The sequence below is a fragment of the Cyclopterus lumpus genome, chromosome 9 (assembly GCF_009769545.1).
Source record: "Cyclopterus lumpus isolate fCycLum1 chromosome 9, fCycLum1.pri, whole genome shotgun sequence".
In the NCBI taxonomy this organism is placed as follows: domain Eukaryota; kingdom Metazoa; phylum Chordata; class Actinopteri; order Perciformes; family Cyclopteridae; genus Cyclopterus; species Cyclopterus lumpus.
Genome location: NC_046974.1, coordinates 20,236,354 through 20,259,567, shown reverse-complemented (window position 1 = coordinate 20,259,567; position 23,214 = coordinate 20,236,354). Strand labels below are relative to the sequence as shown.

General features: G+C 42.2%; 1 protein-coding gene across 1 annotated transcript in view; it reads right to left on the bottom strand.

Moving 5' to 3' along the window:
- The window catches only part of pde4d (phosphodiesterase 4D, cAMP-specific), a 145,532-nt gene extending 128,011 nt beyond the window's left edge, over positions 1–17,521 (bottom strand). The window contains exons 1-2 of the mRNA XM_034542148.1: positions 17,463–17,521; positions 1,140–1,378 (exon numbers count right to left, since the gene is read on the bottom strand). Of these exons, the coding sequence (XP_034398039.1) occupies positions 1,140–1,378; positions 17,463–17,507 (284 nt within the window). The 5' untranslated portion in view covers positions 17,508–17,521. The remainder of the gene's footprint in view (positions 1–1,139; positions 1,379–17,462) is intronic.
- Positions 17,522–23,214: the final 5,693 nt, after the last annotated feature.

Sequence of the window (23,214 nt, the reverse complement as noted above, 5' to 3'; positions counted from 1 at the left end):
CTGCACGGTGGTGTAGTGGCTAGCACTGTCGCCTCACAGCAAGAGGGCCGCGGGTTCGATTCCCGGTCGGAGCGGTCCTTCTGTGTGGAGTTTGCATGTTCTCCCCGTGGCAGCGTGGGTTCTCTCCGGGCTCTCCGGCTTCCTCCCACAGTCCAAAGACATGCTGCAGGTTAATTGATCTCTAAATTGCCCATAGATGTGAGAGTGAATGGTTGTATGTCCCTACATGTGCCCTCGATGGACTGGCGGCCTGTCCAGGGTGTCCCCTGCCTTCGCCCTATGTCAGCTGGGATAGGCTCCAGCGCCCCCGCGACCCTAATGAGGATAAGCGGTATTGAAAATGGATGGATGGATGGATAACTAAAATGTAAAGTGTAAAACAAAATAAAAAATGTGGATGACTGAGAAACTGAAAAGAATGTAACAATACAGAACAAAATGTCCAGTAGCATAGCATGTCAGTGCAGTGCAGACTGAGCTGTTTTAATGTCACAGGGCTGAGAAACTCTGCAAACTCGTCAGTCAGGCTCAGGATAGTTTCCTTGGGCATAAAGAAGCTGTTAATACTCTCTGCCACTAGTATATTTCTAAGGGCTTACTGTGGTTCTCATTCCACAACATTGTTAGCAAACCAGGTGTCCCTGATTGTCACCATGGCAACATGGCTCTTCATTAAGAGTTAGCCTTCGGGTTGGGAGGCTATCCAATCTTGGACACGTATCCAGTAGTCAAATAATATACAGCAATAACATAACTTTGACAAAGAAGAAAGGTGATGAAATGCATATTGTGAAGTGAAAGAAGTCTCTTTAAATAGTTGTTTACACCGTTCTGACATACAGTATATGGAGACAAAAAGCACAGTATCTCAAAATGTGTAGGATGCTTTGGATCACAAGAAAACATTACACAGCCACCAATAAACGTGTAATTGCATTTCAACCTGTAAGCACTGTGTCAAGCACTTAGCGAGAGATGTGTCTTCACTCACGTCAGACAGCTGCTGTATTGATTAAACCACTCCACTCTAATAACCCCCTACTCTAATGACCTATTCTACTGAAAGTTATTTCGGAGTGAAAGGACACACACACACACACACACACACACACACACCACACACGTCCACGCGGTCCTACCTGCTGGTGTCAGCGGAGGTGATGGCGATGAGTGGCGGGGTGCGTAGTGGCAGTGTTGTGGGCCGCGGTGGAACCGTGACTGTGTCCGGTTCTGACTTGCGATCACAGTAGTACTGCTCTGCCTGTCGAAAGGCCAGAGGGGGCAACTGGATCGTCCGGCAAGACAGCCTCCGCACCTGGAAGAGCTCCATGCAGTTGACTGGCCCCGGCTCTGGGGAGTCGGATGAATCATCCGACACCTGGTTAGGAGAAAATAAGTGTTGGTGAATTCTGAATTTTGAAGAAAAGAGCGACCAAATCAGAATCAGAATGCAGAGATTCTTCACAGAAGACAGGAATTCTCCGAAGGGGAAAAGGCAGTAGCTCAATCCGTGGGAACCGGAGGGTGGCCGGCTCAGGTCGCCTTACAGAGCGAGTACGGAGTGTGGACTGCTATAGCAGCTCACTCCCCCAGGGCATGTTAAAAACTATGAAGCACAGGTCGTTGGTTAAAATACGTCCACCCAGAGGATACTATCATTTCCATAGAAGAGTCACACAGGTCACCCAGACAAAGTTAGTGGCTAGCTAGTGGAGACAGAGTGGAGTGTTTAGCAAGCAGCTCAATTTCTGTCCAACATGTTACTTGTGCAGACTTGTTCCCAAAACACAGCGTGAAAGAGACCAAATACTAAATTTACATCCAACCCGTGGTCAGAAGTAGGATACCAAATCAATCCTAATGTTGAGCTGAAAATAGCCAGCTGTTAGCTAACCTGTTAATCATACAGTAACTTTAGTGCTCTGCACAAACACACACACACACACACACACACACACACACACATTTTCACTGAGTCCAGCTGATTAGACATTAGATTAGATTAGATAGACTTTATTCATCCCCAGGGGGAAATGTATTTGTTGCAGCAGCAAGCATGTTTACGATATATACAATACAATATAATAAAATAAAATAGCAGGGCATATTACATTTAAGAATTTAAATAATAAAGGAAATGAAAATGCAAAGTGTATATAAAGTATATAGAGGGGTATTGATGTTGTTAAATTTGAGGAGACTGTTTCAGTCTGTTGGAGAACGTGCTCCGCTGTCCCTGCAGTAGGTGGAGAGGGTGGTCCAGGTTCTCCAATATGGACAATCATTTCTTCAGTGTCCTCCTCTCCACCACCTGTTCCTGATAGTCCTGTTTGCAGCCAATGATGGAGCCGGCCTTCCTCACCAGTTTAGTGAGTCGGTTGGTGTCTCCGGCTCCAATGCTGCTCCCCCAGCAGACTACAGAGAAGTACAGAGCACTGGTCCAACAGACTGGGAGAACATCTCCAACATCTCAGAGCACTGGTCCAACAGACTGGGAGAACATCTCCAAGATCTCAGAGCACTGGTCCAACAGACTGGGAGAACATCTCCAACATCTTGCTGCACACATCAAAGGATCGAAGTTTCCTCAAGAAAAATAGTCGACTCCTCCCCTTCTTGTACTGGTTGCAGCTGGGCAGATTGCCAAACTTCATCAACCAATAAGAATGCACCCTGCTAAGGAGAGTGTATGACAGGTGTCAATCAAGCAAAGCCTCTACATCCTGCTGACAATCCTAATCATTTTCGTTATACTATATACTTTTAAAATACATTTTTGGAACATAATTACCTGCACCACCACACAAAGCAGTCTCCGGTGTTTTCCTCTCTTTATTAGCATAGCCACAACACACATAATATATTTTAAACATTATATGTACAAAGTCACACATCTGTTTCAAGTGTTATTTGCATTATACAGTTTATTGTTTCTTCTTTTCCCCCTCTGTTTGTCTATTTAGGCTAGCATGTTTCTGATAATTGTTCAGTTTTTTCCAAGGGCAAATTATTCCTCGCTTTCCCATATTTAAGTTGTAAATTAATGTTTTACTTAATTTGCATTTTATCGATTTGAGAACATTATTTGCACAACAGAAATGTACATCTTAATTGACCTCTTGCGTGTGACTTCAAATTTCTCTCTGGATCACATTAGTCCTTAATGGGAGAATAATAAGATGTGTTATGGGGAAAACATAACTGTGTTATTAACAAGAGTATAATGCTTTTAGGAGGAATGATGACGTCTGGGTGTAATGTATTGAATAAATAGCAGAGAAAGAAACAAATGCAATGAATATGAGTAACTCTTATTGTTGAGGTCTTAACAAAGGTTAAAATAGAGAGTTCTATAAAGAAACTCACTTGAGGAGAAGTGGCAGCTCAAAGTGAAAGCGCAACATCACGTTGGGTCAAGAGGGGAGAAAAAAAAATCTGTGTACGTCTGAGGTGAGAGCAGAGAATGTCATTCTACAGGAGCAAGTCAAAGTGGAGGAAACACATCAGGTGGTCAGAGAAGTGGATTCTGAAGCAGCAGCGGAGACTCTAACTCGAGACTTGCTTCAAGGCCATTATAATCAAACTTTTCACTGAATGTGAGCACCTGGAAACCCATTAGCAGGTCATCAATCTCCTTTTGAAACATTTTCAAACACATTACTTAATGCAAATGACTAGTTTTAATATGCAGATTGCTGTTTACTTTCATTGTATTAGCCCCCGGCGCAAGATGCCTCCCCCTTCCGCTTTTTCACACACACAATATATGAAGCCTCTGCTGGACAGTGGTGGAAAGAAGCTCAATTGTGTGTTGTTTCTCGAGTGCACTGTCCTTGGGGACAGCACAGAGGATATATAAGATATTTGCGTATTGAGTGGTTGCAGAAATATCTTTGATTCAGGACGTGCTTGAGTACACACACACACACATTTAAAGAGAGCTGGTGAGACCGCATGATGAACTGAGGCAGAGTCTGTGCCATTAATCTTGCTGTTTTAATTTGCGCTGCATGAATAACATGGCTTCCTCATCAAACAAGGCTCAACCGTTAACATTCACATTCCACATAGCTCTTCTACAGGTTACACCCCGACATTGTATTCTTTTTCAACGGTGACTTTTTGTTTCAAGAGGACAATAATGTGGTTTGCATTGGGGTTAGAAGTCATGCTGTGTCGCATACAGACACTAAAGGGTGTCTCTCTGCATCTGTGTCATACGTCGAACTGACCAAAGTGAATTTTAGCCTTACTAATACTAAGAACTGAACAATAGCAGGTTGAAATTAAGTCTCTGATTTTTGGCTAATTTTGTGTGTTGCAGATGTCCATACATTTTTGCCTTGCCAAGTAGAGGTGCTCAGGGGTGTGTGCGTGTGGCCTGGGGCAGCCTGCCGTATAAAAACACCTGTTCGCCCTCACAAATAAATTATCCTATCAGTCAGCACCACACGCTGCCCTATCCAGCATTATACGTCTGTATTAGACATGTAGGAGCTCTCGAGGCACGGACATCAACATGCCAATCTTCATCCAGAAAGCCAGCAAGACCTTTATTGCTACATAATTACCTGTATTAGACTCATTGCCACAGGCGGTTGCTTACAGAGGAGAATAGGGGAGCCTGCATGATTAACCCTCACTTTTCATCCGGCTGAAAGTAAAGCAGATGAATAATGGATCTAATGAGTTATGTCACTATTAACCACAACATTGTTTGGCAGTATATTCACAGACTACGAAACAATTTATGTAATGTCTCTTTGCTCTTTTAGTTTCTGGTTAATACTGATTAACCAGATTGATGGGTCTGGTCGAGGGCGGGCTGCGGGGTCAGATTTGACGAAATCAGCAGTCAGCCGAACTCATGTTGTGAATTTTCTGAATGTTCTTCTATTTTGTGATAAGACGTGGGGGTTAAGGCTCAGTCTCAGTTATAGGGTACATCCCAAGGCTCTTTCCTCGCACCAAAAAGATTTGTCTTTTCTTGATCGGTTATTCACCTCAATAACTTTTATTATGGATATAGTTAAAGTCAGAGAGGAAACACATCATTTATCATCATTTCCATTTAGTCACGTGAGGCTGATCATTCCTGAGTGTCAGGTTTGATGAGTTATATCATTTAAATTTAACTTGAAACATTGAGCCTAATAAAATAAAATAAATAGAATAATTAATTCTCCTAAAACATATTTCCTTGTTTCCTTTGGGGATTCAATTAAGAGACTTGGGACGTACCCATAGCCATTTTTTAAACAATGGCATAAAATATATTGAGATTGACAAACACAGCTTTGCCATTTATAGCCGCCAGCGATGTGTTGGTTTAAAATATAGGAACAGACCGATTTATGCTTTATTGTTTGTGTTGGTTTGGTCCAACTCCAACTACAGTTGCTGGAGTGTAAACTTTCCCAAATCCAACAAAGAGAAAGGAGCCTCATGCCAACAAGGTGTTCTGCAACCCAAAGGGACGAGAGGGTGGAGCCAAAATGTTCTGATTAACTTTCATGAATTAAAAGGGTTGAAGTTGTAAGAAATAATCACAAGTTAGCCACGCCCTAAAGCGAACCCTGGTTTATCGTCTATTTCAGGGGTGGGCAATTCAGTTTCCCAAGGAGCCACATAGGAAAGTTGGACCTTTGTGGAGGGCTGAACCAATAGGCTGAACTTAATTCTGCTGAAATTGTATTACTTTATAACAAAAAGGTAAATTATATGGTTTTGACCTTCACAAACATACATAAGATGTATGTTAAAGACCAGCATTTTATTTTAAACAAAAGTGCTTTTGACGTTTTCCAGTTCAGTTCAGTTATTCTTACTCAGTGAGAAAAATCCAGTCTGTCTTGAGCTTGAACAAGTGCATTGAAGTCTGGTTGAATGTCTGAGGTGGATATGAGAAGGACAGCTGACAGGTGATCATCAGTGAAGAGGATCTGTAACTGTATTTGTTGAACTTGATCACTGAGAATGTTTGTTCATATGTGAAGTTAGATCCAAAGAGAACTGAGATCTTCTGAGCATGCCTCCTCGTTTGTGGAGCGCTCTCCTCTTTGGGAGAAGAGTAAAAATCCAGAAGTGATGCTGACTTAAAGTGCTCTGCCAGTAGTGAATCAGACTGCAGGTCAATGAGTTCATGCTGAACATCGCTGGGTATATTATCCACACTGCAGGTAAGGCGAGAAGAGATCATGTGCATTTCATTCTCGACTGTTTTGAAGTCTTGAAATCGCCTTGTAAACTCTCCATGCAGCGCTCCTAACATGGAGGAGTGCCTGTGGAGGGGATCAGCCGAGGGCGTGGCTTCCTTCAGTGTTGGCAAGTGGGTGAAAGAAAGCCATCTGGCTTGAAAGAAATTGCAACTTTTTTCATGAAAGCCTTCACCAAACTGTACATTTCATGTATAAAGAGGCCCTTGCATTGCATTCATTAATGCAGTCACATCAACAGCAAATCCAAATCCAGATCTCTGGGACGTCCTCGCCTTTCTTCTCACAGAACTCTTGATTCTCCGCTCTCAGGTCCCATGCTCTTTTAAGCAATTTGCAGCTTGAGCTGCCTGACAGCTGTGTGGTAGCCTATGTCACGATGCTCAGTCTCATACTCCTCCAAAAGTGCAACAAACTGTCTGTGATTCAATGCTCTTAGCCTGATGAAGTTAACTATTTTAGTTACAACATCAATTCAATTCAGTTTATTTGTATAGCCCAATATCACAAATTACAAATTTGCCTCAGAGGGCTTTACAATCTGTACACATACGACATCTCAGGACCTCACATCGGATCAGGAAACACAAAAAAACTTTCACAAGGAAAAAAGGAGAGCAACACTAACATGGATAATGTTTAGCACTGAGTTACACAACATGTATAATGCAATGAAAAAAGAGCAATTTCTGGTCAGGGTTAATTTCAGTCACTTTATCCTGCATTCGCTTCAGAAGTCCAACATGTTTCAGATTTGGACAACCATCCTGCCAGTTTGTCCCATTTCAGTTACAGCTTGTCTAAACATGCATTTACCTCCATGAACAAATCACTTCCTGTCGTCGTCCCTCCCATTGACCGCATTGCTGCCAGCTCCTCCGTAATCTTAAAGTCCTCCGTTATCCCACGTACAAAGACGAGTAACAGGGCTGTGTCGCGGACATCACAGCTCTCATCCAAAGTCAAAATTGTCCGCTTTGTTTTGCAGCTGATGCTTCAGATTTCCCGCGATGTCCTCGATCCTTCTGGAGAGGAGCACATCCTCAAACGCCTCGGGGCATAATAGCGCTGCAGAGTCCACCAGACGCTCTTTGATGAACTCCCCTTCAGAAAATGGCTTACTGTTTTTTGCGATTTTGTTGGATATCACATAACTAGTCTTGACTGCTCCCTCCCTGGATGTGTGAAGCGTGGTAAAAAGTCCTTGTTGGGTCGGCAGCTTAACTAGCAAACCACCAGCGGCCCGCCGCTCTGCATCAGTCAAGTTCTTGTATTTGTCCGCGTGTTTCGTTCCGTAGTGCCGATTCAAATTTTAAACCTTTAACACAGCGACCTGTTCTCCACAAACTAAGCACACAGCTTTACCTTTGACTTCAGTAGACAGATACTTAGAAGTCCATGTCTTGTTAAAAACTCTACATTGTGTATCAATCAACCTTTCGTTTTTCACCGTTTTTTGTATTAACTTATTTATTTATAAAAAATGTTTGATTGACCTGACGCGGGCCAGACTGGGACAGCCAAAGTTCCGAGCGTGGCCTGCGGGCCGTAAAAGGTCTGGTCTATTTCCTATAAATTGGACCATAAGTTACAAGTTACTAAACATCATCCTGTATTGAAGAATACTTGAAACTAGTGATTGAAACCCTAAACTTATATTTACAGTATTTACTGAGGTAATAAATCAAGTGAAAGTAGTCATTTCCCCATAGACTTCTATATAATAGGACTTATTTTTGCTACCAGAGGAGTTGCCCCCTGCTGGCCATTAGAACAAATGCAAGTTTAAGGCACTTCCGCTTTTTAGAAATGCCAAATTGTGATCGACAATTGCGTCGTCTAATCTGACAATAACAGGCACATGCTCACTCAACTTCCTCAGAAATTTTATTTTTACGTCACACTTTACATTACCACTCCTTTCATTGCAATTCATTTCTCTAGAATTTCACCTGAAACTGTTATGCTCCAGTATTACATTTACACAAGAGTACACCTGTGTAAATGTAAAAAGGGAGAGCGCCGTTCTAATTCTTTTAGACCTTAGTGCAGCTTTTGATACTGTAGATCACGCCATTTTAATCGATCGCCTCAAAACGTGGGTTGGCATCAAGGACACTGCACTTGGCTGGTTTTATTCTTACCTTTTAGAAAGATCGTACTCGGTCACCATAGGTAATCACTCGTCTTCCACAACTCACATTACCTGTGGTGTACCACAAGGTTCAATTTTAGGTCCACTTTTATTTTCTATCTATATGCTTCTACTCTGCCAAATCCTCCAGCGACACAACGTATCTTTTCATTGCTATGCAGACGACACAGATATACCTTCCACTGAGACCTGGTGACCCAGAGAGCCTGGCTGCTGTCTTAGATTGTCTCTCTGACGTTAACTGCTGGATGGCTCCACATATTCTTCAGCTCAATAACTCCAAATCAGAAGTCATATTATTCAGTTCCCCAAACAATAACACCAGTCTCATCAAGAGTCAACTTGGTCCCCTGGCTGCTTATTTAAAACCTGTTGCCAGAAATTTGGGTGTAATGTTTGACCCTCAATTAAATTTTGAATCACAGATCAAAAAAAGTGTCCAGTCCTGCTTCTTTCAATTAAGAATAATCTCAAAAATCAAACCCATATTGTCACGCTCAGATCTGGAAAAAGTCATTCATGCACTCATTTTCTCTCGACTCGACTACTGCAACTACTACGGCATAAATCAAAAATCCATCTCCCACCTCCAACTAGTCCAGAATGCAGCAGCTCAGCTTCTGACTGGTTCTAACAGACGGCATCACATGACTCCAGTCCTGGCCTCTCTCTACTGGCTCCCTGTTAGTTTTAGAATTGATTTTAAGATTTTGCTGCTCACTTTTAAAGCACGCCTGGGTCTGGCCCCAAACTACATCATTGGAATGTTAGCCCCATATGAGCCAGCTCGCAGCCTTAGATCCTCCGGTGGGGCCCTTCAAGGCCCTTCAAGACCCTTCAAGGCCCTTCTGGCCGTTCCAAAGTCAAGGCTTAAATCAAAGGGTGGCCGTGCTTTTGCCATCAGAGCCCCTCGACTTTGGAACGACCACCTGAGGGGATAAGGCTTGCAGAATCAGTAGCTTCTTTTAAATCACTTCTTAAAACCCATTTTTATAGAACTGCTTTTAAGTGATGTCGTCCTTTTATGCAGTTTCCCCTTGTTTCCCCTATTTTAGTTTGTCTGTTCTGCTTTATTTTGTATTTGTAATTTTCTATTCCTCTATTGTGTTCATTGCCTCATGTATTTTCTGAAATGTTTACTTGTATTGATGTTATGTTTTTACCTTGCTTATATGTAGAGCACTTTATAAACTCTGTTTTTAAAGGTGCTATATAAATAAATGTATTATTATTAAATGTATTATTACACAAAATAATCTTTACTATGTGGTTAATTGATATAGACTATTTATTAATCGAATTACCAGAAAAATATATAATTATCGAGATGCAAAAATACCCATATAGGAATCCCACATCTAAACTCTTCAGAGATGTACGATTAATTATGCTGTCGAGAAAGTGACCCTTCAGTACTATACTCAGCCTTGAGAAACAATGATAACCTCTCCTTATGTCATGGTGAAAAAGTACTTCATTTACTTCAGAAAGATGTGGTTCAGTGGGCATTTAATGTGGCTTTGGTTACAGAGAGAGTAAATAAATCATTACAAGTCATGTTCTGAGCTGAGCCCGAGCTGTCACACTAGGAGTTTGGTTCATTTGGTCCAGAACAAGGAGAACAAATGATACATTGCTACATTTTAGTACTGGTCCGTCTCCTGTTCAAACCAAGAGGTGTAAACATGAAGTTATACGGACTGACAGCTAACTCGTTGATTGGGCAGTTTTGGCGACTGGTATCCTGAATCATCAGCGCATCTTCAATTCAAGTAAATCATGCTTCTGGTGTGGAGAATTATGTTTTCTATATTATTAAGTGATGATAAGAATTAGTAGTAGTATTAGACTGCAATTTGACCATGTTATTTTGAATAATGGTGAAGACAGGACTGTGCAAAAGCACCTTTGGATGCTCCCAAATGGCTGGCTCGAACACATAGCGCCGACAACCGGGATGCTGGAGGTGTTTTACTGCTGCCACACACCTTTTAAGGGAGTTTATAAAACGACAAAGTAGGCAACAGCGACCGAGTCCAAACTGGGTCGCTTATACCGAGCCAAGCGGGTTAGGTGTGAAAGCACCATTATATTGAAAATCTGATAGGAAAGAGTGAGTGCGAGGACAGAGAGGTAAAAAGTTTGTTTAAACAGCCTGAGGATACTTTGATCACGACAGCACATCAGTAGACCGACTGAAATCTCTGTGCCTATTATAAAATAGGTCTTGTGAAGACACAAGACTTAAGAAAAACACAACGCACACTCTGCTTTGATTTGTGCTTTTATTATGGAAATGGATAAAAAATGTATGTGAATGGGAATTTTTTTGACCAAATATTTATTCACCACCCTTTCTTCTGGGAGTTGCAGCCTTTGATGAAGACTATATATTCTTATATATGCAGGTGGTTCAATATTGGCTCCAGGTACTTTTCCCACATGCAGCTCTCATTTATTCATATGAGGACTGACAGGCGGCCACATCTTCACTCATTTTGTTACATTCCCTTCATCTTAACGGATTCAGAGGAGTCTTCTCCTCTGACTTTGTCCTTTTTACTGCTCCACCTTTCTAATGGTCCCGCTCTGCTGCACATCAAACATCAGGTATCTCTGCCCAACAGCCATCTCCACTGTTAACGGTTCAAACCACCACGGTTCAAACTGTCATTCGTCAATTAATTCATATCAATCTTAGCAAACAGGACGCCAACCCTTTTTCATAAGCAGAATTTTTCATTATTACCTTTTTTGACCTTTTGCGAGATTAAGATGGCACATCGGTTGGGTGTTGCTTGGCCTTTCAATTATTTGGTACGAGTTCACAGACAAAACAGCATCTGGACAGGACCTCAGCCCTGTCGGCTCTTTTTGCTTTATAACAAATGGGCCCATATAGAAGTGATTTCATCTAAAAAATTATCAGTAGGCAGTACATGCGTTGGGGGTCGCGAAGAGCTCGCTTCCTTGATGCATCTCTCTCTATCTTTCCACAGTTTGACCTTTGCCATCTGAGTGTTAGTGCGTGTACTGATGGCGAGCAGAGAGGCATTTCTCTCTTCGAAAAAAATATTATCACATTACAGTTTCTGATGACACAATATAAATTCATCTGACATCATTTCACATTCCAAGTCAGGATCCATGGGGGGGCTACCTGCACTATACTCAGTATCTGCAACGCTTACTCGTCTGTGCCATCATCATTAATCTCTGTGCTCTGAAGTTATTGATTGATTTTGATCAGAGAATTCATCTTAAATGGGTTCTTGGTGAAGCCTGGCGGCAACGAGAGGAGTAACTGGGAAAAAACTTAACACAGACAAAAGCTGAGGAAGGAAGAGAGAGAAAGAGAGAGGAGATGAAAAAGAAAGATTGCCATTGGAGGAGATGCAGTAAATCACCCGGTTGAAAAAACAATTTAGTCCGTCCATTTATCTGCCACCTCATCGGCAGCTCTCGGCTCTCCGGAGGCTGACACTACATTTTAAACAAAGGAGAGACAAGGGGGTATTATCTACAATCTGCCCTCCTATTCCTGATTCCCATTGGCTCCAAAGAGATCTCATACTGTATGCAACCTGATTTATTTAGGCAAACTCGATATCGTGGCTCACATTACTCTCCATGATTCACAAGTTCGCTTGGTACATGATGTCTAGGTGAAAGGGTTGCCTCAACAACACAGGTGTATCTATCTCTTCGTGGTGAGAGCTACTGGTATTTACAACCAGGGTGTTCTTTTTTACTGGCTGATCAGATGGTTGACTCAGCTGTAAAGCACAGCATCCTGTGGGGTAATAACAATTAACTCGGTTCATCTCCTATAGTACACAGTGCTCACAGCTCCACAGCAGATGTATCAGGGTCAGGAGGACGGAGAAAAGAGGGGCAGTGTGCTGGGAACATGTTATGTTTCAGTCCTCTTTTTGCCTTGTATTTACATCATGAAAATTCCCTCAGTACGTAAATAAACAGACATACGTGAATATTATGGCTCATGGGGGTGTTTACCATTGGAAACACGTTGTATATGTATAAATATGTATAGATGTATAAATAAAACATACGGGACTTTATTTAAGGGTATATTTTGTCATGCCTATGATGAATATTTCTGTGGATTTTAAGTATGAGAAAGGGAAAAGCGGCAAGAGGATAACACAGTGAGGTGCTCTAGATGATCGCTGGGAGAGATAGTCAATTGTTTAGACCTGAAGTTTGTCCCTAAAGGTCTTAATCAATTATCAGAAAACCTCAGTTTCATCGCACATTTAATCTATGAAATACAGAGTGTGTGGAGCTGCACCACATGTAGCAGTAATGTTATTTACCTTCCTTTGTGTGGGAGGTCAAACATCTCCATGCCTCTGCTAAGTGTCTGCTGCTACTGTTATATTCTATTCTTAGATATTCATGGTATACATTAAGCCATGAGGGGTTTTTTCTTCTCCCTTTTCTATCCAAAGTAATGTTGTCTTACATTTCCATTCAAATGTGCATCACTCCTTGGGTAGTACAACTTCAATAAATATGCAAATCTTTAAAATATGTCTGCTTTGAATGCGGTTGCAGAGAGTGTCCAATTTTGCAGCATAATAACATGACATTGGTTTGTAAAAACAGAATAAAAACATGTATTTTTGTTTCCTATTAATCCCAGCAGGAAAAGTGACAAAAATAAGACATGGGAAAAGATTAAGTTCGAGAAAACTAGCAGGACGGATGAAGTGTCAAAATTGGAGGTGAGGGAGATGAATCAATTTGTTTGAAAGAGCCCCTCTCCTCCTTCCTTAAGTAGCCTGAGGCGGGAGAAGAGACCTGGAGTCTACCTCGACTTCAGGCCTGGCTCTGTGAAGCACTGGTCGGTGCACAGCAAAATAAGATGAAATTCCCCGGGAGGCGCCCCAAACCTAAAAGACGGGGGGAACTGATGCAGCAGATGCAGAAAGAAACACTTTGATAGGAGGCTGATAGTGCTGAAGTTACTGAACTTACCACACATTTCTTCGGCAAAATCTCATCTGTGCAAAGGGTCAGGGTCACTGTGAAACCAAGATATGAAGAGCAGCCGACTCAGAGCCAAGATAAAGTGTTTGTGTCTAGATTGTTCTGTAATGGTGAGACAGAAAGACAGCACGCAATTGAATCCAGGAAAACAGTGACACGACCAGGACGGCAGATTCGTCACTCCGCGCATCCTGGATGTGGACCTTCCCCGAGTTCACACGCCGCTCTTCATGCGTCAGCCACACGTCTGCACTTAGTGCGCCGCCAAACACCTTATGCAAGATTGATCGCACTTTAAACGCAGTCAACAGGCTGTGAAATGAGAAACGCTGAGCGGGTGGTAATGTTTCTGTGCACAAGGTGTAGCGGAACAGATCAATATCGGGCCTGCCTACCTCCCTCCCCGTGTGCTTTGTGGTGCCTGTACGGTGAGTGTTGGCTCCCCACAAACAAGCAGGGCAGGAGGACAGACCCTGACGAGTGCACGTGGATCAGATCAATAAAACAAATTGGCCCCTTTGAGTTAAGGCAGACTTGAGGGGAAAAACACATATCGTTTCCATGAGTGGCCGAATATGTCCTCATTGTATGGAGCCGCCTGCTAATCTACTTACATGTTTCAAATATGCCGTAGACTGCTCCACTCTCTCATGGATAAATAAGCCGGCAGATAAGCAGAGGCTCAAAAACAATTAACAATGTTTGCACTGGCCCTGTCACATCAGTGATAAGAAGAGGGCTGTTAGCAGGTATATTGTAACAATGCACTCCGCCGTGTATGATGCAGTAAAAAGTTCATTTGGGTGAAAAATGAGCAGAGGGTTGAAGAAGAGCAGTGATAAAGAACAAAAAACGTGGCTTTATTGTTTTAGATAAGTGCTACCCGTCTTTAATGGCGCCTTCAAATCCTGAAGGGGATCCAAACTAGTGTTGAAAGCCCAGCTTTTGGGGAATTGAATTGAGTTTTTTTGCTTTTGTTTTTTTAAACATGTCTGTGTGAGAAAATTGTCTAAATCGTTACTTGTTGTCCAAGCCTTTTATTCCATTATCCCTCGTCCCATTTCTTTATTTGATCTCCTGCAGCTGGTTTTTATCCCGCTCATCCTTCAGTTACTTTTCTGCTTCTCTGATAATGTTCCCCTCCTCTGATCCTGTTCAATCTAATTTCCTAGCTTTTTCATTTAATATCTTGTCATCCACTTCCCCTCTTCTCATCCCGCCAGCCCACACCTCTATGTGCTGAGTGTCAACTGGCTTTACTGTTGATTAATGTGATTTTAAGTCATAAAAAAACTCCATCTTTGCACTCGTCCCGTGCATTAAATCCCCAACCACCGTGTTCCCTGAACCCACCAAGCCCCTCTACCTCACTCACAACCCTGCTCCCCTCATCCTCAAGGCCGGAGAGGCCCAAACACACGGCCTGATGCTGATGCTGATGCTCCCCTGCTGGGCTCTATTTGGTGATCAAGATGTGCGCGGGAAGTAGACACAGCGGCGCTTTGCCAATTTCTATTCGCTCATTGCATTCACAGGGCCACAGTCACATCTGCGTAACCATGGTGATGCTGATAAGGTGAGTCATGACTATTCATCAATGGCGCCACCTGATTGGACAGCCCCCGGGAGCCTTGCAGAAAGTATTCATCAGTGCAGCCTGTGTCCCTGCTCTACCTCAATATGCCCCTCAGGATGACGAGGGAGGGAGCATCTCCACTGCACTGTTTGTTTTTCACATTCAGTTCTTGTCTTAACCCCACCCCCTCTCTCTTCTCTCTAATTACCTGTCCTCTCTTGATGACCCACCCATTCCTCTCGCAACACTTGTCGCTCCCCTCTGCCCCCTTGCCCTGCTCTCTTCACTCCGTCCTAACTGATGAAGGCATTAATCACAGGCACATTTTACATGAATTATAGGTCTACTTGCCAAATATCTTACTGCAGCTCACTACCGCATCCCACCAACAACAAAGGGAAATAACAGTAAAAATACAAAATAAAAATATTATTATTATCTCCCTTTTAAATGACACAAAATGTGAATCATCAATCAGTTTTTGTTCCATTAGGAGGGATCGTATTCCATTTTAAAAGGTAATTTGTTGGGTTTTTTTTCTATAAACATTTACATTCATGCAGCTCTTTTTAATATTATGCAAGTGGGACTACATGCTTTTTGTTTTAATGTAATGTGTTATGCATTAGTTTGAGCAGACTATCTTGGGCAATCATGTCTTTTGTTTTGGTTTGTTTGCCCCATTGGTGGCCTCTGGCTTCAGTGTTTCCCCACAGGAGAAACAAAGAGTTCATCAGCATCGATTTAGATTTTCTAAAAGCTGCACTGTTTAACACAATATTGATTAGTATCATTAATACATTAGTACATTAATATTCCACGGCGCTACAGCAAAATGTATCTGAAAAGTTGAGCTGATAATAATACGGTTTCTTTACCGGCGAAGACCAGGTGGCAAACTTCCAGCAGTCTTTCAAGGGGAAATACTCCATCTGCATACTTAATGCATTTCCTCTCTGATGTCAGCCAACTTGAAAGACCCGCACACCAGCCCTACATGTGGACGTCGACTCAAGGTCAAAAACCAAGAAGTGTCATTTAATATCTTATTCATGCACAGTAGAAAAAAAGCCTGATGGTGTCGCCTGCTGCTGCTATATCCGAGCTCCATCTCTCGTGGAACACAGCAGCTCTGACCTCTCTAGTTGTTTGTTAGGATTTCCAGGAACCCGCCTTTTAAATCCAGACGGAAAGTGGTGGGTGACGGACAGCTTGCACACAACTCCGACGACAGCATGCAAAAGCTGACATACAGTCGGTAAGATATTGCTGGTGGCTGTTGTGTGGGGATGGGTAATAATAGAGATAAGAAATGAGAGGAAAATAGCAGTTTTTACCTCGTTTTACCTTGTGTACCTTGGTGTATAACATGGTGCTGTAAATACTAAGGTTGACAGGGTTGGGTACTAACATAAAAGAGGAAAGCATTCAAAGAAAAGACAAATTGGGTTTTATCTTAAATCTCACCTGAATCGCTATACGGGCGACGCCTTTCTTTTACTCTTTTCTACAGCTATCTGAAGTTATTTTGCTACGTTTAAATTCTGCTTCACAGAGACCTCTTTGCTGAGACATGCTTGTATTCTAGGTACTAACTACATATAGCCACATTCTGTAATTACCTGTACTTACAAGTTCACTCTGTGCATCATTTACTTTGAGCAAACCTCATTGGCTATAATCCTGGCTGTCGGTGACAGAGATGTTACTTGGCAGAGTGACAAAGCCTGCGCAGCAGCCTCCCCAAGGTCCTAGTGCCCGGGATTTATATCGTTAAGTATGATGATAGGCTATTGGATTGTAATTTGAAGGGGGAGAAAACATACAAACCAGAAGGCAAGCGCATATGTAGCATGTTAGAGTTATAAATAACTTGTCCATGTGAGAAACAATAGTTTACCAAAATATATTTTTTAAGCCAATAATGACAAATTATTGAGGCTCTCTGTCCGCTGGTGGAAGGGGCTCACCTGTCTGCACACGCACGTGTCTGTGTGCGCATCGGGGCCGATACAGAGATCAGAGGAGAATTGTAAACACGCGACCAGAAATTAGATAAATAACATAATGCCCTTAGTTTGATTAATGAAAGAACAAGGTGTAGACCTGTTCTATAGAAAAGGGAACCGTAAATGACTTCTGTTTTGATCTAACGCTATATAGAAAATGTAATTAAATAAACATAACCGTTTGGGGGGGGGGCGGGGCACCCCCTAATATAATGGTAGGGGAAACACTGACCACTAATGGTCAAAACTGGTGTGTAATTCCCAGACATTATCCAATAGCTCTATAACTACTATTTGCTACTCAAACTTAAGTATTCAAGGTATCTGAATCAGGACATCCGCAAGATGTATACAAAGCCCTGACATAATGACATAAAATTAAGTACAATAGAAGCAGGGAGTATCTTGACTATCTCAATGTAGAGTTATTTAAAGATGAAAGATGAAAGGGTGTAAAGGAAAAAAATAAAAAAACAAAGCAGGTGTTCACTTACACTGTCCCGCTGGCTGTCGTCCCCGGACCGCTCATCCTCTTGCATGGTGCGTGCCACCTCTGAAAACAGGCAGGCTTCCGTCGCACAGATATAATCGGAGAGGGGAATCAGCAAAAGAATCCAAAAGAAAAGAAAAAACATTTTGTGAGGAGGCAGCCCATCTAATTTCTAGACTAAAATAAAGTAAATCAAACATTTTGTTGAATTTTGAGAATATTTGATGTAAGTCACTTCATCTAAGTAAAGCTTTTACTAAATGAAAAGAAGGAGAAATAAACGCAGATGGTACAAATCTGTGAAGAATTGCTTTCCAGTGAATGGGTTATTGAACATTGTTGTTTATTGTTTTCAAGCAAGACAGCGCTCTCTTGATAGGCTGACCTGAGGTAAATACATGCCACCTCCCAGGGGTTTTGTGGTTTGAGAATATGAAAGCTTTGATCTCCTAGACAACCAGTGTGTGTGTGTGTGTGTGCGTGTGTGTTGAGAAATGAGCCATGCTTAGGGTGTAAAAGGTAAAGGTCAGGGAATTATCAGCCAGAGTTACACAACCCTGCTCTGTTTCCATGGCCTAATAACCCTGAGCCTACACCTGCCTGTCTCATCTCTCCCTCTCTCTTTCACACACACACACACACGTACAAAAACACAAAGACAGGAAGATCAATCGTGCTGAACTGGATGTTCATAGAGTGTAAAGTGTTGAGACAAATGCAGAAAATTCCTTTAGAACTTCAAAGACGTAAATAATCCAATCCCGGTGTGGTTTAATTGGAGCTTTCACAGACAGTCTACTGTTTTGGCATTCATGTCACGTCTAGGTGTGTCTTTTTGTTATCAACCAGCGAGAAGTATCAAGAAAGTAAGTAGGCAATCTTGCTCCTGCTGTGTATTTTTCTATCAAATTGAGTTTGAATGCAGACGCGCAGACCCTGAATAATACATTGTCCCTATCTGCCTTTTACTACATACCATGGTCATGAGCTCAGAAACAACACATCCCCGCTTTATCCCTGTCTCCCAGGACTCATCAGCAATACTGGATGCACTCGGAATGAGAGAAACAGCTAAACGGATAACATATTATCCTCCAACCCGGTCTGTTAGCTCGGGCCCATCGCCACCAAATAGATACAGAGTTACAGCACGACCAGGTAATAACCACAGACAGAAAAAGAGAGGCGAGAAGAGGAGAGGAGAGGAGAGGGAGAGGGAGAGAAATTGGTCCTGACTTTCGGTACAATAAATAGAGCCGGCATTCCTTGTTGCCAGATTCGTCCCGCTGTTTGTCAAAGTGGCATTAAACACCGTATCATGTTTACTTTGCAAGTATTTGCACATTTAGTCAAATCTCTAGGTTTATTATTTTTGGGCTGGTGAGAACAGCTCCACTCAGACTGTACTCGGAGTGAAATTGACCGACTTAGTGAAGACGATGTGAAAATGTAGATCTGGTCCTCTTCTACTGTGTGAGGCCTGCAGTTGGGTTTGGCACAGTGGGAGTGTAATCTGCACACAAGGCTGTAATCATCAGCATGGAGCACATACTAACCTCAGGGCAAACCGCAGCCTTGACCTCTGCTCATATTCAGCTATCTCTGGAGTGTTAACTGCTATGAGCCATCATGCTGAACCACACAGGCTCTGGACCTATAACCGATTTGTAGCCACCTCCACGTAGCCACCGCAATCCCTGAACATAGAGCAACAGCACTATGGACATTTTCCATCAAACATTTCTTGGCATCTCACACTTCTTTCCATCCGTGAAGCCATGAAGTGTTATAATGATGTACGTCCTTATGATTAAGCGGTCTGCAACGCCTTGCTGGTGGTGTTGTACTTGACACATACTATACAGCGGCATCTCTATTGTACCGGTGCCTGTTAGGAAGACCCAGTCAATTATTTTTAATTTGTCAAGACTGCAGTTTTTAAATTGTAAACAGCTATTTCTGTCAATCCTGCTCTTCTCTGGTCGCACTCGGCACAGAGTGAGAAACCTCTAATTAACAGACAGAGTGATACAAACTCTCCTGAACGTGGCAGTGCAGTTTACATTTTGCAACTGGCAAGAACTTGGTGTCTGAGTCCAAACTGTTGTGTCATTATCCACCACTTATTCCTCCTACTTGCTCTAATTCAACTAAAGGTCTATGGCTTGAAGGAGCTGTTAAAATAACTGAAATAAACTCTTCCTCTTTCTATCTTCTCTCTGCGGGGTGGGCTTAAAGCTCAAATATGGTGATTCTCCAAAACAATGTGTATTTCAACCTTCAGAGCACGTAGCTAATTCAGCAAAAACTGAATCACAGAGGGAGAAAAAGATGGATAAACAGCATCAGGCTCATGATCTCGTCCCACCATTATTATTCAACTTGTTATACTGGGTTGCTCCCGAAAGCTGCACTGGGGGGGATGAAGTATTTTGACATGCAAATTCTCAATTAAAACGGCAGCAGATGACCACTCATGCTCTTCGAATCTTCGCCGCCACAGCAATGTGAACTGGGCTGCAAAGATTATTCATGCGTATTTGCACTCACTGTGACACAAGTATATTGTTTATGCTGAATAACCAGTCCCATGCACTCTTCTCTCTCAAACTTCAATAGGATAATTAATACTCTCAATGGAATGGGAGTGATTCAATCATATATCGAGAAATTGTGATACACAATTGTGTCGTTTTAATTGATAATAAAAATCTGAATTGATAAGAATGCTGCTACTGGGAATACCGCAGTGTGGTTATATCAAACTACTGTCTTAGTCTGTACTCTGTGGATGCAAACATAGTTGCTATATAGCTGGAAATATGTATTCATTTTCTTCACAATAATTAAAATTCCACCTGTAACGTTCATTTTGCACTAAAGTTCTTAATTAAATGAGAAAATACTTTCAAATTGTCGACCGTTTGATTCACACAATAGTAAACAAATATCGGCTCTACTATGTAGTCATTTTATATATATATAATATTCATTTATTGAGCCGCCTGAAAACGTTGCATATCGTGATATATATTGTAATCGAGATATGAAATAACCTACTGTATAACACGATAAGAAGATTTTGGTCATATTGGCCAGACAATTAAAAGGTCTCACTTGCGCTTGCGAGACCTGCCAGTCAGCAACACCGGTGCTTTGCACTAAAACAAACCGATCTTGTCTTTTTTCATCCATTGCTGACAGGAAACCCTTATTGTTTGTGTGTCTCTGTATATGTGTGTGTGTGTGACGAATCAGTGTGCTACGGCGTGTGGTACGGCGTGTGGTACGGCGTGTGGTACGGCGTGTGGTACGGCGTGTGGTACGGCGTGTGGTACGGCGTGTGGTACGGCGTGTGGTACGGCGTGTGCCCACTGCGCAAACCACAGGGGGTTGATTTCTGTCTGTGCTCAAGCATTAGTTACTTGAGGTGCGATTAGATCTACAGATCCAGATACGGAAAACTGTGCTTTTGATACATTCTCTTTTGGCTTTTTCAATTAACTTCCTGCCATCTTTAGGAGAGCGATGGCTGTTTATTCTGTGTGATCATATTAGGCGAGTGAGCAAAAATGTAGCTGAGCTATGGTTTCTCCTCACCCGACAGTGAAAGGTCACAGCTATCCAACGTGCTCTAAATTTCAGCCACTGTGTGAACCGTCTCCTTCTTCTTGTTGAACTCCCACAGCTGCTTATTGAATAATCGCTCAAAAGTATCTCAGCCTTTTATTGTAGCCATTCAATCAGCTAGGGTGTGCAGGCGCTGTGGCTTTGTTGAAATGGCCAGTCACTTTTATTCTCTTTGTGGGCGGATCTGCATAGACCATATTAATCAAGAGTGCTTTTTTGCTAAATTTGTCACGCTAATATTGTGGAGAAAAGCCACTGGAAGATTATACATTATTAGTCAATTCTAGATGGCAAATACTAAAATGAAGTAATCATTAAACAAATCAGGCAAAGCTGTCGCAAAGCTCCATCTTAGCTTCTTCAAATTAAAATCACAGTGTTTTCAGAGTAGATATGCAGTGACACTTGTTTGATGCTCACTAAAAACACCCTGCTCTCTCCATCCAATCAATTTCATTTCACAGCCATCAACTGAAGTGGATTTTTCCACCTCGCGGAGTTCCTTCACTTATCTAAAGATGGCAGCTCAAATTATTATCCTATTGATTTAGTAATTGTATTTTGGTCACTGATTGCAGCTTTAAGATCACTGCTGAACCACTTTTGAAGTAAGATGGCCTTTCCTAGGGGGGAATAAATGAATAGAAAATAAGCCTCGGTCCTCAGTGTTGAGCGGCAGCCGCCTTCCAGCTGGCTGAGCAGTGGCTCCTCCAAGTGGTGCTGCACTCGCAAGACACAATAATACAAATACAAAAACGAGACTCAACTTTCAATGAAATTGTCTTTTGTGTGGAGACAGTCGCTGTCACTAGCAGTCACTGTCTTTCTTTGGCTGACATTGCCTGTCCTTTTCACAAAGGACTACTACTAACTGCCACCGCAATCCCTCAATCCATACATCACATAAATCAGCTACGATCAAACCGCCGGAAGGCTGTCACCTCCAGTCAACACAATCGCACACTCAGGCACTGAAACTCAAAGGCATGCCAACATACGTGCGCGCGCACACAAATCACCTGAAACACAATCTGCGGACGATAGATGTGAGCTGTCACTTGGTGCAGGCTCTTTATTTTAGGAGGGATTACATCTTTATTCTACACTTCAAAACCAGACATTTGATCATATGGAGTGCATGTCGGGAGCTCCAATTCACGCTCAAATGTGGATAATTCAAATGTAGATGTTGCAAAACCAAATCTGGCAAAACAGCTCAATTTCCTTTCCATTCACTCCCAGCAGCTCTCTGTTGACAATGACAACCCATTTCACAGCAAGTGGACCGGGGAGGAAAATGCAATAACAATAACTTGAAATATAAATTGGCTCTCACACCTCTGGCTCCTTTTAAATAATTGTCTTATATTCCACCAATTGTCTGGCAGACCCAAGTATAAGTCACATATTTTATTGTTGGATTTTTGTGCTGTGAAATTGTGTTGATCAGTTGTGGAATGCAGTTTGATATTCAACTGTGCACCGGCAGAGCAAGTCTATTTGATTGAAATAATTTCAGCCAATTCATTGGAACTATCACCACTGAAGGAGAGGGTACCTTTCCATCACTTTCACTAAAAGCTGAATGGCCTGTAACGAGTTCTTGGGGTTCCTGAGCCTCAGTTTTAGAACAACTAACGTCTTGTTTGGGGCATACTAAAAATGTGGGGCAAAAACACAATTAAATAAGGACGCTTTTGCACCAAAAATCAAAAAGGATTGTTTTGATCAGAAAAGTCTGAATGCTTGTGGGTTTATTGCACATTCGGTTTCGCCCACAGCCCCTGCTGAGCACGGCAGGAGATGTTGTAGAGCTGCACCTGGCAGGGTTTAAAGATGTGTCTGGATCACCAGCCCGATGGCAGAGACAAGCTTTTTATCTCCACTAACTGAGATGCCATTTTCACAGGTTGACGTCTTTTTCTTCACAGGCATATTTGAAAAAAATCTTCAGTAAAAGCAAAGATTCACATCATCCGATTTTTCATGTTCAAAATGTGATAAGTTACTTGTTGCATGCATGTTTAAGAAGTGAGTACATTCCTGGCTCTGGATTTGGAAGCTATTTAGAAGAAGGAGCTCAGGATAGGGTCATTTGTGACATCATGAGGGTTATCGAGACATTC